Source organism: Pagrus major, chromosome 8, assembly GCF_040436345.1.
Source record: "Pagrus major chromosome 8, Pma_NU_1.0".
In the NCBI taxonomy this organism is placed as follows: Eukaryota; Metazoa; Chordata; class Actinopteri; order Spariformes; family Sparidae; genus Pagrus; species Pagrus major.
Genome location: NC_133222.1, coordinates 30,688,172 through 30,704,823, shown reverse-complemented (window position 1 = coordinate 30,704,823; position 16,652 = coordinate 30,688,172). Strand labels below are relative to the sequence as shown.

The window sequence follows — 16,652 nt, the reverse complement described above, 5'->3', positions numbered from 1 at the left end:
TTGTCACCAGTCATATGACATTTATGAAGTGCTTTTGAGGAGATTCGAAAACATTTAGATAAACATCGTGGATCATCATATTACAAGATTATATTAAGGCCATATCACCCAAGCCTTTTACAGGTAGTTGGTTGTAAACAGAAGTATCAGAAAAACTAAAATTTTGACCTGACGCTTAATAAAAGCACTTTTTTCTCCTTTTTTTTCTTTTTTTAAAGGCACCCATTTGCCATTATCCTGGCATGTTTACCTGTTTTAATGCTGCCCTGGCTTTTTCCCCCCAAAGTGTAACCTAAATATAATATCTCTTCTGCGTGACACGAGTGCTAATGGAAGACACTCAGGCGAGGATCAGTGGAACCCACAGCCAGCTTGCTCGCTGTCACTTTCCATATTTCCTGACATGACCGCTCCTCCGATGCTGACATGGAAGCACCTTGAGGCGCCCAGCGTGGGGAGGGGCTGGAAAAACACAAAACTGGTACAGGAAGTCGATAACAAAATGTCAGACACCCTTCAAACCAAACTTTCCATTAAATATATCCACTTCTCATTCTAGTCGGCTCGTTGTGTGGATACAATATCCTCCCTTTTGACACACACATGCTGAGCCGTGTGGTGCGTGCCTGACACGTTAAAATCTCCTGATACCGTCAGATAAACTGCAGATGTAGCTCTGGCTCTGTGGACGGCGGAGTGATTATGAATAAAGCCTGAATCGCATTAGCTGAGGAAGTGACAAGCATACGACTGAATCCAATATTGCAGGCGTCAAGGAAGCCGTGTCCATCTCTGACCTGCTTTGTGTACAGAGAACTCTAAATTCATCCTGTTTCCTGGGGTGTCAGCGGAGGTGTGGAGGGGTCAGCGCAGCGGGAGGCCGATACTGATATGTGTGATTAACTCTGCCTTCCTCCTCTTTTTCTGTCCGCCCTTCAGCCTCAAATCACGGCAGCTCTTAGCTCCAAGTGCCACGGCCACCAGCTCAGCTCCACCATCCTGCTCGTCACCCTTCTCTGACCCTGCCATCAAGCCTTATCTCGCAGTCTTTCTACCTCTCCCGCAGGGATCTGAACCTCTAAACCCCTGACAGTATCTGAAGCGTCTTCATCACTCACCGGTGCCACAGGGAGTGTGGAGGTAGGGGATGAAAGAGGCGAGGGGGTGGTGGGCGGTCAACTTCCGGCACTGGTTTTGATCATGCTTAAACGCTGTTGTCATCAGGCACAGAGGCCACAGCCACAATAGGAAGAGCACACATTAAACTCCAAGTCATGGGTACAAACTTTCCAACAGTTTAGAGTTAAAAAATATACTTCTTTCGTCTTTCTAGACGCTTCTTTTTTTCATGGATAAAGAGGCCCTAAACTTGTCCAAACAACTTCTCTGATGACATTATTTGCCCTCGTGGGATTACGGAGGCTCAGAACCCCTCCACCATCTATCATCGTCAGAGATCTACAGATATTCATCCCTGCAGGTTTGAGCTCCGCTTGCCTCCAAAATCAATAACAGTTTCGTAAATAAAATGAGTTTCTCTTCACGGCCCGCTGAATTCATCCCTGAATCCACTTCACCAAATCTTAACACTCTCCTCTATAGAACAGTGTTGTTCCCCTACACTGTCCCCGCTGACCGAGGCTGCTTTCAGATCATTTTTGATGCCCGGTGGCTTTTGTGCAGAAAGGAATTCATGTCAGCTTAACAAGCAACTTTTATCAATGTTGTCAGCTGAACAATTCTTTAAGCTGACCATCACTCTGACCACAGATGGGAAAATCAATACAGTTTGGTGCTGGGGCTCAATTTAATTTAGACTCACAATGATTTACAACCGTAAAACTGCTTCACTGACAATATACTAATGGCATTATTGAGCCAAAAACACTTGACAACCATTAGGAAGAATTAACAGAAACGGTGTAACGGAAAAGTTTGATATTTCACCTCATTGCGTGGAGTTAAATGAGATCATCCATACTACTCTCATGTCTGCGCGGTAAATATGAGGCTACGATCAGCACCAGGCATACACTTCACTGTTATGGACAGTGCCAAGCTAGCTGTTTGCAATGTTCAATGTGCTAAGTGCTAACCAGCTGCCAGGGATAGCTTCATATTTGCCATACAGAAATGACAGCAATAGCAATATTCTGCAAAAAAGTGAAAATGCATATTTCCCAAACTGTCAGGGCTAACGTGTTGCTGATCTGTGGATACAAAACTGGTTGGATAAACTGGAAAAAAAAACATTTTTTCCCAGCAAGCTTAGGTTAATGGGGTGCGAGTATAATTCTTTCACACATATCAATTATGAAGACACAATCGAAGAATTTGGAAAGGCAATGAATGAACAGAACTTGAAAAAGACTCCGTCTCCATAGAGGAAATGAAAAGGGACAGGGCTGGGAAGACTTTCTGTGGAAATCCAGATCCCACTGCTCCAGGCTTTTAAACACATTTTCTTCCTTTCATTAAGGCCCAGACTGTGAGGAGAGGGGTGTCAGCAGAACGCGCCCTCCCTTCTTCTGACCTTCTGTGCAACTCTTCCTCTAATTTGTTTATTTTTCTTCCGACAGTCCCTTTTCAGCTTTGACTGCTCCTCTCGGTCAGCTCTACTCCAAAGTAATGCCTATCTAGCTGCGATCTGTAACGGATGACTGTGTGACCCGACCGCATGACCACCTTCTCGTAAACTCGGGGACACTGGAAACTTCTCCTGCCCCCGAGACCTTCCCTCAGACGACAGTTTCTTTGGTTTTTGAAACACAAGTCAGCTGTGTGACCCTAAGAGGATTTTTATCTCTGCTCTCCTGGTAAAGGCTGGGTGCGTTGATAGATTTCTTTCTTTACGATTTCAATTCTATACTTTGCAGAGCGACGTCACAAACATGTCAAATATCTGACATGTTCTGCAGGTTGATTTAAGGTTGTGAAAGCAGGACAAGCCGGGGCAAGATTTTTAATCAAGAAGTCCCTCTTGCCATGAGAGACGGGCGCATCTTGAGAAATGTGTCCACCTGCTCTCGCTCCTCACTCGCTCTCTTCCAATCCTTTCCCTCTCTCTCACCTACACACTATTGATTGACTGTAGAGACTTCAGGACATTACGACCACCAGTAAAGAGCTGGAGAGAACAGATGAAAAGGCAGCAGAGATGAAAGAGATTGCAATAAAAAGAAAGTGAAAAGAACATAGAGAGTACACGTAGAGAATAAGAATGGTTCAGGGAAGAAAGAAGGTGGACGATGTGAGGTCAAACATGAAGAAGGCAGCCAGGCAGCCTTTAGACCTGACAGATGCATTCAACTACCCACACATCCATGTATGAGTAAAGCTGTACTCATCTGTTAATGGGAGTAGGTTTAAAATAATAACTGAGCATTAGATTTCACGTGTTGATATCACCACTGCAACGCTAGATGCGTGTAGAGTTTAATACATGATCGGGCTACATCAGGCTTTAGTTATATCCCCTACAGTAACTGTGTTCACATTGTTTCATTTACTTTGTGAGGGACACGCACAAAAGCACTGAAGGTCTGCAGTGTCACCAGATGTTTGTTTGTGAAGAGGAGACGGCTGCTGAGAGTCTGTCTTTAAAGTCCTTAATGTTGTCTTCAGGCTCAGCAAAGTCCACAAGCCTCTAAACAACCCTGTCTCCAGGAGATTATATTTTTATATTACTAAACAGTTTTCATAATGACGTTGTGGTGAAAAGATTACAAAGTGCAGGACTGTGACACCAGAATCCAGGGTTTGCATCCAGACTCCTGTCTGTGGTTAGGTTTAGGCACCAGAAGCACTCTGGGTAGGGTTAGGAAAAGATCATTATTTCAGTTTAATGTTTAAAAATAACCACATGTCTTAAGTCACTGTTTTTTCTTTATTACACAGACTGTGATCTCTCCCTAACCTAATATCATACAAGGGCTGTCATGAGGTGCTGATCACTGGAAGTAGACGAGGAAGTCTTGAAGAAGGCCTGAGGGCCGAAACGGCATCAAATTAAAATGGAAAGATGACTATGGAACCAGAATGTGAGACACTTTCTAAACTTTTTTTTCGATAGATATGGCGGGGCCCCTTGAAGGTGCAATATGAAAGAATTGACCACCTGTCAAAATCATACTTAAATAGAGGGCAGCATATCACTAGAGTAACAGCTAACTGCTGCTAGGCTAACTGTAGCTGCCATAAGCCAGTTTGCTCAGTTAGCTGTGTAGCTAGCGGTACAGACTGGGAGCTCAGAGAACCGGGGGAGTGTTGGTGTTTACACTGCTAGCACAGGACTGGGGCTAGCTGGCTAGCTGGTTAGCATGATGACTTCAGTAAATATCTCATAAATGTTATTTCTTCACATTCTGTTGACAATTTGAATTCTTTAGTGTTTTCAATTATAATTCTTATATATTATGCTCTTAATGCAGATGTACTGTATAAATTCAGCTCATAAAACTGCCCGAGTGAAGCTACAGCTCAGTGGTTAGCATAAATCCTTACAGATATTTTATTTGGTTAATTGCATTTGTCTATAACTGTATGAGTTTTGTTGAAAAAGTCCATTAATTCAGTGAACTTACTATGGCCCACAAGTCACACGCAATGATTGTAGCCACTTAAAGCTAATGGTTATACCAGACCATGAAAGGCTGCAACAGCAGAATTAAAGAGTGTATTGAAATAAAAAACAAAGAATTGTGTTCCTGAGGAATTTAACCTTTCATTTGTAAAAGAAATAATGTTTGGTTTCTTTCTAAAGTAACATATTCTCGCCTTCAAGGAAGGATGACACAAAAACCTAAATCTTACCGTCATAGCCAGGAGTTTGCCGTACGTGAGGTGAGCAGGAATGTGGTCCGGCTTGGCTCTCAGGGACTCTCTGTACCAGTGTTCAGCTTCAGTCAGCTTGTTCAGTCTTATGTAGGCCTCCCCTGTGAGAGCAGAAACAGGGTCGAGTCAGGGGTCGAGCTGTCAGAGGTTAAGACATCACACATCTTCCCATTGTTCAGCTGAGGGTTTCCATGACAGTGAGACGGGACTTCAGTCCAGTGGGGCACGGAATCCGGCCTTGGTATTATTACTTGTATATCTGACACTGAGCTAAGAGAATGGAAACATTAAGAGTTCTACATTAATACTGCAGAAACAATTAGATCTACTTTTGATGTCTTTCACAGCAGCAAACATTTGATACCTAATGGGTAATGGAGATATATGACATTGGAGGTGTTTTTATTTCTTAAAAAGTAAAATATCCTTCAGTTCTGAATGATAGGAGAACATTACTGAACCTACACCACACTCCCTCACTTTCCCTGATCTGTCAGACATCATCCGATACCTCCTCCACCACCAGCTCTGACCCTCCGCCTGCTCACACCTGAACAAACAATAACTCCTCTTTCATAGCCATCCAATAACACTTGTATTATTGCAAGAATCTGACAACATCAGCTAGTAATTGAACACGGTTAAAATGAGCATCATGACATTATGAGGGGAGGAAAATGATTTTATCCGAGTTGTTAAAAAGTCACTACAACTCGGTCACATGGTTTTTATTTCAGATGACAGGTTGTTTAGGCTAGAGAGGACTAAAACTTCAGATCCCTGCGGATCAGGACTTCCTTGATCGGAAACTGTGATAAGCAGCAGGTGTCACATGCGTAATCACAACTCTGGAACCTGTTTAATGATTTGAAAACATAATTTCTCTTTTCGGAGCGATAACGCTGTGTAATGACCATACTTCTCAGCACATAGGTATGTAGAAGGCATCAAATTTAAGACGTAACTTCCTTTATTTGGGAAAAAAATGAAAGCACCAGACTCAAGACTTTTCCCTTGAGGGGCAAAGTAATACATGAGAATATATTTTCAAGATGATATCCATCAGTACAGCCTCATGTTTCAGATTTAAGTGTTGGAAATCCATGATAACGTAGCAACATAATGACAATATCCTTGTCAATAGCTAACATCAAATAGAGTAAAATAATGGATTAAAGAACTGTTGCCATACAGAGATAGTTTGGAAATATTCCTTAACTACCATGGCCAGCTTCAACTTTAGTTTAATAACTCATCTGGTTTTCAGAGATTTCCCACCAACCCAAGGCGCTGAACTATTTAACAAAACGTATGTTCAGGTCTGCTCTGACATGACCTCTTCATTTGTTGACGGGTTTTAAAGCAGCCAAAATACTCCTCTCGCCTTCCCGGCAGCAGACCTCCACATGAGATTAGCGCTAACATCAACGCGCCATAAGAAGTGACACCGAAAACCAGCTCCTCGGTGTGGAACATTCCTCGACCCACCGGAGAGTGTTGGAGCGGGACCAGCGGGGTGCAGATTACCACCCAGGTCTGCCTCTGATGAAAGCTGCTGCTCTTTGGCGTCTGACAAACAGCATGAGAGCTGCGCGGTGACTGGAACTGGAAATACATATGAGCAGGTGTGCCAAGTGTGCAAATCAGTCCAGCGAGGAAACAATGCTAAGCTGCAGAAATCACGGAACTCTGGCTCGGCGCCGCCATTACAGACGCAGAGCTGCTCCTTAACGGTGACTGGAGCTTTCATCAACATTTTGACATAATCTCAGTCGGCCTGTCAAATTGCATTTTGCCAACGCATAAGCGAACCTGTGGCACTACCTAGTCTGGATTACAGACATGTTTCAAGTGTGTGTGTGTGTGTGTGTGTGTGTGTGTGTGTAAGTGGCTACATGTGTGTGAGAGGGTTAAAAGCAGAAGGAAGACAGAGAAAGAAAGAAAAAAGGCAAAGAGAAAGCAGCTATAATGAGTCTGAAAGCAGCTGTTCTCCAGCTGTAGTCTAACAGGCTCGGTTGTTCTTGTAGTGAAAAGCAAATGAACTCTAATTAACATGGTTTTGTAAACCTTACAACCGTCTGGTCTAAAGGCTGTAAACAGCATTAATTCACATTCAATTTTTCACTGATATAAATGGATATATTGCTTTTTGCTTGATGTGTATCTAAAGCTGATTATACACAATTTTCTGACAATATTTTTTACTGCAACACTCCAGAAAACTTTCTGCAGTATATATATCTTAGCCCTGGTTTAAACTGAACACTATTCCACAGGAAGCTAGAGCTCTATCTCATTTTCATCTTCACATTCATTGAGCGAGGGCTTACAGTAAGCCCCCAGAAATCTGAACCCGGGGTTAATATCTTCTGAAACCTCACAGACATGGCATTACAATCAGTGCGTTTACTGGAGGGATGCATGTGTGATTGACAGTGGACGGCAGGCGAAGAGCGAGCGCGAAACTGTCCACTCGTTAACTGATTGCTGATGGCGTTGTTCTCTTGTGAGGATAAAGAAAAAGTAAGATTATAAAATGCTAAAGCCTTTCGCCAAATGTACTTGAGAGGACTGCGCGAGTAAAGTCTGTGTGGGAAACACTGATATCAAATGTTTTACCTCCACTTTTTTTACACATGAAAATGTTGAATCATTAATAGTAATCTACAATCACAAACAACTGTTGGTTTTGTGGCAACTTCAGCTGAAATCAGTGATTTTAACCTGCATTTTGTTATTCTGTTGACTTGTTTACTTACATAATCCCAAATGTCAACATAAAAATTTCAAGAAAACTCAAAACCATTTTAAACTATTAAAATTCCTTTATTGTCACGCCATGTTAGCCCTTAAAAACAAGCTCTAACATGGCATCAAGCCTTTGTCATGAAAAAACCTAATTTTACATTTTTTGATTATACCAAATGTTTCCAACAATGTTCAAACCAGAGAAATCTGTAATATTTCTCAAGGTAACAGTGCATTTCATTTGGTCGTCTATTGGTATTACTCACAAAAAATAATTAGACGATATGCGTGTGAGGAAATAAGTCTATGTATGTGACTACAAATAATGTTAAACATTAATACATTACCTCGGCTGTGAACCTGACTTTGCTCGAGTCGCTGTCAGATAGATTTTGATCAGTGGTGGTGGTGGTTTAATAATGAAGACAACAACTCCCATGATGCCACGCTACTTTATAACATCATCAAACTCTGTTGTTGGTCTTTTGTTGGCATTGTTTTTAGGCAGAGTTTTAAGGTGCATGTCCAGAGGAAACGCAAAGGTTTTACATTTTAAAGGACCCAGAAGAACAAAGAAATAGCTGCCTATTGCTGAAAAAATAGCCCAAAAATAACCTTTAAGCATTCGTTCCACTGTCCAGTTCCACAAAGCAACAGATTTTATGCTCCAGGTCTTGAAACAAAAGCCGCTCTTACCCATCATGTTGTAGAGGCTCTGTGGTGCAAATTGTCTTGGCATTTTCTGTATTGCTTCTTTAAACACTGTGAGGGCCTCCTGTGAATGAAACAAATAAAAAAAGAGAAGGAGGGGGATGTTTGCATTAGAAAGTGGAGAGAAACTGGCGTTGGAGTAACTAGTCATTCCTCCCCTGCAGCCAGGGGCCCTGACACAGTGAATACACAGCGTGGAATTGGGGGTCGCTGGGAGGCTGGTTCATACAGAGTCTAAAGAGAAAGGGTCTATCCTCAGTGTCACGGCTGTTAAGACGACTAGAGCGGTGTCACATATTGACTCTGGTATGTATAGAGTGGAGGTGCAGCGATTCACCTCGGAGTTTAAATGGTGGAGGGAGCTGGAACTACTTTATAGCCGAAGGGAAATGTTGTGGTTAGAGGTCGGAGGAAGTGGGACTGCTCGCTTTCTCCTGCACGCCAACAATTTATAAAAGCTTTTATTGAATCTGCGGTACCACTGCTTCAGTCCTGATTGAATCAGCAGCATCAGTGCTTGTGTACAATATAAATGTGCAGCGTTGGGAAAGCGTTATTTTAGCCAGCACTGTAGGTCTTTGGGGGCATGAAAGGGAGCGAATTTGTTAGAGACAGCCTGAAGATTATCTGCACAAAACACTCAGTCCCCAATGACACAGGCAATTCTGGAACATGTCCATATAAAACGGGGCATTTTCTCAGTGTCCCCCAAAGGCTCCTCAGGCGACTGCGTGCATTTTTATCTCAATTCACCATGGTTTTACATTTTCCAGCGTGTCCTGCATGAAAAGGAGCACTCTCTGGACTCCCTTGTTAGCAGTGGAGCTGTTTGACTGACAGAGTGTGTCACAGATATGTTGCAAAATACACTTTATTCGCTGACCTTGTCTGTAACGTATAAATTCAACACTATGTTCACTACTGAGTTCAAAGTTAAAGGTAGAGTAACACTTTATAATAACCATCATTAATTAACGGTACATTTATAGTCAACTGAACTTCAGTTAACAGTTAATTCACTGTTTACAATGTAATGTTACAAACCATTTATTAAACAACTGTTAAAGTTTATAAACATCAGTAGCAACTGTTTAATGGCTGCTCACACATAATGTTTAGGTTCAACTACACATTATTTATTAACCTTTCACATAATGTTATAAACATTAGTTGCAACTTTATAATACACACTTGTTTAATACATGGTTTATAAAGCATTTCATTGTTTGTTAACAGTCAAATAATTATTAACTGAAGTTTAATGATCGTTAATATACCATTAATTTATTTATATTCTGGCTACTATAAAGTGTTACCAAAGGTGGTGTTGTACTCGACTACATTTTGTTGAGAGGTGTTTCTATTTGTTGTCCTTCCTACAGTATTTACACAATAATAGAAACACCATGTGCATTTCGCTGGATTTAATTGTGTGCATGTATTACATTCAGTCAAGGTATTTTCTACTTCAAACTTTGAGTAAAGTTTACATTATAATGATAAAGCTACAGTATTTTGAAGGAGTGTCATATTCATGTGCTGCATTTTTTGACAACAACAAATCATCTTGCTTATCACACTTACATTTAGTTGTACTGATCAAAATAAGTACGTGAGGTTTCATTCAACAACGAGGCAAAGCCATTGCTCACATTGGGGAGTTGGTCAACTTTGCACTTAGCTACTGTAAGTGTGATATATACATTTCTTTATGGTAAACTGATGCTTTTAATGAAATTATGTTTGGTGGAATTACGTGAACTTAACACTAATCAGGTCTTTACCTCCTGGTGTCCCTGCTCGTGGAGCAGCTTGCCCAGGTTGTACAAGCAGCTGGTGACTGAGCTCTTGTGGGCGTGGGGGTCCTTCAGGTTCTCGTCTGGGATATCGGCGCAGGTCAGGAATGTGCGCTTGGACTCATCTAGACGACCCTGGTTCATCAGGATGATGCCTGTGTTCAAGTAGGCCGCTGGTGGGAAAACAAAACATGGAGATCAGTTCAGGGAGGAGTGCTTAAGTTCAGGTCACTACAACCTGCAGATACGTTCATGCCGACACCATTTGCTTACTCCCCCATCCCAACCTCCTCCTTGCTGTATGTGATGTATTTTATTGTTCTGTTGATCTGACTGACATTTAATGTTCATGTACGTGTTTATTAAGGGAGGTCGGCTCTTCCAGCAGAACCTTGTTGCTGCTTGGATTCTTTGAGAGCTCCATCGAAGACAAGAGCCAATGTAATTAAACAGACATGTTTGTGTTTCTGCAGCTGGGGCTGTCGAAGCGCAGACCATTTTCCCTAAGTGGCCGATTCTTTGACATCTCTCACTGGCCTGAAGCAACAGACATCAACGGTGCTAAAACGATGAGGAAGATCATTTAAATATGAAACAATCTTTGCTGTACTGTATGTTTGACTGTTCCTGGGGGTATGCTTTGGATTCTCGCGAAACTTTTCTTGAGTGTCCAAAGACAGCATCAAATGATCAATATGTAGGTGAGAGTAATTAGTCTCTGTGGACCTGCCTCTCTAAACAACTCCCCATCAAGTGTGGCTGTTGGAATACATTAACTTGATACAACAGATCAATCTGGAAGGCTCCTCTATCGGCTGCTGACGTATAATCGAGTCAGAGGGGGGCGGCTGAGAATCACACAGGCCTGTTTATCCCTCAACATACATGTTATCTTCTCTTTTCTGTCCTTGGAATGTGTTATCTCAAAAGCTCACATTATTTTTACTATACATTCTTAACACCTCATAGTCTTATCTGTCCTGCATGGTGTTGCACTTCTGGATCAATAACTAGACTTTTGCACTGAAAGCGGAACAGATAAGAAAAAACCCACCAAACAGACGGACAAAAGCAAGTTTCTTTCTACTTCATCAGCCTTCCTAAGTGATTTTCTATGTGCAGAAAATGTGACAGAAATCAATAGCACGTTATCACAGACAGTATAGCTCTGCATATCAAATAAAACTGTGCTACAGTTTGCTTGAGTTAGCTCCCAATTAGGCAGTGAGTGATGGTGTAACCTTGAAAAACGCTTTAACTGTCACATCCTCGCTCTCCTTTCAACATGTCTTCTGCTTAAGGTAATTAATTAACCTTGTTATCGGCTGGAACAGAATGAATAATTGCACGCTGGATGGAAATTTTCAAGTCTAACCGGGATCTTGATTAGGTCTATAATTAATCCGGGAAGAAGAGGAGGGGACGTTTAAGATTCTCTGTTTATCTGTCATTGACTGATGCCGGGAACAATAGGGAGCTAATTTATTGCATGATCAGGTAAGATTGCGAGCTATTTGTACTAATCAGGGGAGTGAGGCTGCTGACGATGACACTGTATGGAATATTTTTTTCCAGCAAAAGCAGGAGAGGAAGATTGAAGAGCAAAGTCGAAAAACTGACACAAAGAAGTAGATGTAGTGAAGGAAGGAAGGATGAAATGAAACAAGAGTGTCACGGCCTGAATTCATAATAAATGACATCATGCAGTTGCTTGATCTGTTGACGTGAATCGGCTTTGAAAGCCAAGTCAGACAGCTGTCTCGAATGCACAATTCAGTCGTATACCCACTGCCCTTTGCCACCTATTACTCTCCCTTCACATAACCACAGCCTGTGTTCACTGTTGCCTGGACACAGCACAGCCACAACCACAAGAGCTGGAGATTGTCAATAAAAAAGAAGAGCTGTACTTACAAGCCAGAGTTGGCCGGCTCCCAATGGCCAGCTTATAGTAGTGGAGAGCCTCTGAGAACTTGTTGCTCTCCTGCAGCAGCAAACCACTGAAACAGACAAAAGACAAGACAGCACAGACAGTTTAGAGCTTGAAAAACTCCAAAGAAGAGACGCTGAAACTTAAAAAGCCTCTGTCAGGATCAGACAGGCAGCTGATTAAACTGAGGAGGGAGATTTAGATCTTAGCAAACCACAGACATTTGAGCACACTGCGAGTGTTGGCTGTGGATGTTGTGCGTTTCCCCCTCAGGCTCAAACAGCATCATTAATAATCCTGTCAGACAGACAGCACTCTGGGGAATACAAGACAACAGGCACTTCCTCTGAGAGAACAGCTCTGATCAATGGACGCACGCACGTAAGCGGAGAACACGTTCATTTGTTCGCACACAGTCGTATGTCATTGAAACAGCCGTGAGTGGAGACGCACTTAGAAGAAAGTCAAGCACGAAAGCCTTACAGGCACACTTTGACACAGACAGATACTAAACGACATAAAAGGCAAACGAGCATTGAGGATAAAGAAAATGTAAACTACAGCATAAAAAATATGATAAAACACAAACTCACAGGTTATACAGCATGTCGGCCATGTTGCTGCGGTAATACAGGGCATTTCTGTACGCCTGTTCAGCCTCGTCCATCTTGCCCTGGCTCTTCAGGACATTTCCAAGGTTGCCCCATGCTGACGGATCACAAAGGAAAAAGATTAATCGAACAGAAAAAAAGGAAAAACTTCTTCAATACAACTTTCATAGAAAGCTCTTTGATTGGAGCAGCAGGAGAGGCCATTTCTGTGTCAAGTAATCATTCTCTTTTGTTATTCAGAGCCACTCACTGACATGGGTTCAGTGATTTTTAATCTCTAAAGAAAATGCTGTTCTGCTGCAGCTGGTATACCAAGAAGACATTAGGAGTAAAGAGAGCTGACGCACCGGGGGAGGTTTGTGCCATACGCACCACGGTGAATGAAAGGAGGACCACCGCAGAGCTATTGCACAGCTAATGGCAGTGCTGTTGAATGGCAGAGTGAAGTAATTGACAGGTGAAATAAGGTTTCTAAAAGCTTTTGCACATTTTGTGCAGAGACTGTGGAAAGTAAAAAAATAGAGGTAGAGGGGCGTGATTGAATAAAAAGAAAATAATTGGATGTAAAATAGTAGCCCAGGTTGTAGCTATATAACATAATATCATCATTGATGTGTTTTTAAGGTTATTTTATGATAATAATTACGATACCAGAATGAATTTCTTCAGAAAAAGTCAACTGAATTACAGACACACTGACAGGTATAAAGAGGCCATTTATGGTGCATGAATACACAGCACAATTATACAACAAGAAGTTCTGACCAAGCAATCTTATTGGTCAACTAGACATTTAGAACGTGATCAAGGTGGCACGACAGCTCTCCTTGCCCATCTAAAAAAACCTAAAAATATTACTTTGCCACTTCCATGGCGGTACTAGCTTACAAAAACATAGAATCTGTGGACTTAGTAGCTAATTTGTCCATGGAGAAATCATTTTTTCATCACATATCTACTGACGGGGATTGTTTTCCAGTTATTAGTCTGACCAGGGAACCAGAGATAACACTAGCAATATGTTTTTTATTTTGAAAGGGAATTGCCCCAAACACATGAATACATTTTGATGAAATCTTTTATTTTGTTGCTAACTGTTGTATAACTGTAATAATAGATTCGAGGGTGAACTTTACCATCATAATTGGCATGACAGTATTGCAGACAGTATTTCGTATCATTTTACTTTAAGTGGCAACAGACAGCTTTTCTCCCCTAGTGTTTACATCTTTTTTGTTTTCCTCAGAGTCACAAATAACAATAACACAGGACAAAACGTAAGTCTCGTCACTTAGTCTAAAACAGAAATGGATCACCTGCTAACTTTCTTTTTCTCAGTGGCAGACAAAATTGTAGTGATATCGAGGTTTAAAGCTAACCAAAGTAACGCATATGGTTCTATTATTCTATATCAATTACACTGTGCAATCAACATTTACTTCATAATGATACATTGAAGCAGAAAAGTCGTCTATTGCCAGTTTAAGTTTCAGAATAGTATGTTTAAAGATGTTGTTTTTCCACTTGGTATATCAAATAGGAATACAAAGCCTTGGCTCATGCTGCTTTTGCAGATAAGTGTCTGAAGTGCTAAAATATGCAGTGTGCCTTTAAGCAATGTGTTTACAGACAGACTGCAGTTGTTGAAAATCATAACATCTATGAAATCCTAGAAGACGACTCGTATAAACAAGCAGAAAAACAACCCAAAGCTGCCTTCAACTGTGCGTCCGCTAGTGCACGAGTTCATTCATGACGTTTCTTTTACAGCAAAGAGTTGTGCATTCTGAAATTTCACAGTCCAGAGCATCCGTTGAGTGTCTGTGTTTGAGGCTGGGCTCTGTTCAAATCTCATATTAGCCATAATGAATGTGAGTCGAGGACATTGCCGCTGCTCTGTTCGGCTGATGGCCTGCCAAAACAAACAGCTGTCATGCCTCAGCTCTGCTGCTGAATCTGAAAGGGAAATTAGCTAACACAACGTGTCCCGCTGTTGCCTTGCGAGTACCCTGCCCTGCTTTCCCTCCTCAGAACTTTGCTCTGGATGGGAATCTGTGTCTGATGACCTTGACTGTGAAGGCTACTGAATATTTTATCTGCTGTTAAAGGTGCCAGTCAGAGACGGGAGATGGTGCCCTTCCAAGTAAGACAGGGCATCTGGTGTCATTAAACAGATTGCATGCTGGGTATAAAACATGTGCGATGAAGAGATAGAACAACAGCAAAATTATGTGCTTTTAGCCTTGACTGGTTACAACCCACACCAGTTTAATTTTGCTTCTGGGGCATAGAGTTCTAGTCATGAGAGCTTGTATATTCAGTGGTAAGGCTGAGTGATGGAGAGAAGACATGTTGAAGCAGCTTTACTTTGAATTATTCATGGCGGCAGTAGTTCTAAACCTTGCCTAAAAGCTCGCTCACTACTCAGACAACCAAATATGATGGATGAAAGAGGATTTGGTGCGTGTAACAGTGCATGCGGTGCATGTGTTGGGTGTTACCTTTAGCAGGATTGACATAAATCCCTGACTTGTAGAGCATCTCCTCATTCTGCCAGTCCCGGTTCCTCAGAACAGTTTTGACCCCAAATAGCAGAACCAGGGCGGCGCTGCAGTACACCAACACAGCCCTGGAGGACCTGCGTCGCAGACGGACGTAAAGGGACCTCATCCCCACTGCCACCAGCAAGCAGAAGCCCATGCTGGGGATGTACAGTACTCTCTCTGCTATCACAAAGCCCACATAGAAAAACAGGTTTGTGGCAGGGAGGAAGGGGATAGCCAACAGGCCAAGGGAGAACACCACGACATTTTCAGTGGTGGGCAGTGGAGTCCTGCTCTCATAGTGCTTTTTGGTACCATTTTGTGCACTATTAATATGAGCATCTGTGTGGGAATTGTTCACATGTTCATGATTGTTATATTGGTAACTGTGTCCATTCGTGTTCCCATTTTTGCCATTGGTGTAATGATGCGCTTTGCCGTTGGTGTCCTTGCCCTTAGTTGTATGGTGCGTCATCAGGCTGAACCAAGCCAGCAAGAGCAATCCAAGGTAGAAGGCGACCGTATGAAAGTTCCTCCAATCAGCAAGGCTCCTGATCAACGGCAGGGCGTCCATTGACCAGTCAAAGCTGAGCCTGTCCGGGCAAAGGAGGAGCCAAAAGTTGATGGCAGGCAGGTAGAAAAAGGTAAGCACCCTGGTGAGGAGCGAGGGCGCGTCGGCCGCCGGGTTGTCAGAGTTGGAGAAGTTTGGGGGTTTGTTACCCATCCAGTAGAAGCGGCAGGCCAACAGGATGGCTCCCCAGGCTGCCAGCAAAAATACATTCAGCAGCAGGTGGACGTTCTTTCTCTGGAAGACAAAGAAAACAGAAACAGGGATCAGATCCTCAATCCACTGTGAGGGAAAAGAAAGATTGTTGGAGAAAATATACTGCACATATGAGAGCATCAAGCCAAAGCTAGTTTTCCGGATGGTTGTAATATTTATGACTCTTGGATCGTTATATTCACTCTGACCAAGGTTAGGGATTGATCAAAGGAGCGCCTGATCTTACATCACTTCACCTCTCAGGAATAAAATGACTACTACACAGCCTCCACAGAGCAGCTGCACGAAGCCATCTGGAACAAAATGAGTCTGAATGACAATTTACAAAGTGTTGACTTTGTAGAGAAGTTTTTATGCCTTTTCATGAAAAAGTTTTGTTTACGCAAATCAGTTCACTGCCATCTATATCTTTTTTCTTCTCGACTCTTTAAACCACTTTCTCAACCGAACAAGAAGCGGAACACTAACTTTTATTGAAGCCAGCTCATTCACACTGAGTCAATCCCTTCATTGTTTATAAATGAAGGTGACCTTACATAATAGCTTTCTATTCATGCTCAGTTCTTTCCTCCATGGCCTCCACAGACATATCAAAACAAACACAACTATATGAACTCCATTCATCAAAATCCAGACTTATTATTAAACACTTTCCCGAATGCTGTGGGGAACCGCTTATGAAATATTTATAGTGTG

The 16,652-nt window shown here is 42.1% G+C and overlaps 1 protein-coding gene across 1 annotated transcript in view; it reads right to left on the bottom strand.

Moving 5' to 3' along the window:
- tmtc2b (transmembrane O-mannosyltransferase targeting cadherins 2b) overlaps positions 1-16,652 on the bottom strand; it is a 103,538-nt gene that overhangs the window by 19,367 nt on the left and 67,519 nt on the right. The window contains exons 3-8 of the mRNA XM_073472648.1: positions 15,131-15,977; positions 12,612-12,726; positions 12,003-12,088; positions 10,077-10,261; positions 8,278-8,356; positions 4,813-4,934 (exon numbers count right to left, since the gene is read on the bottom strand). Coding sequence (XP_073328749.1) covers positions 4,813-4,934; positions 8,278-8,356; positions 10,077-10,261; positions 12,003-12,088; positions 12,612-12,726; positions 15,131-15,977 — 1,434 coding nt within the window. The remainder of the gene's footprint in view (positions 1-4,812; positions 4,935-8,277; positions 8,357-10,076; positions 10,262-12,002; positions 12,089-12,611; positions 12,727-15,130; positions 15,978-16,652) is intronic.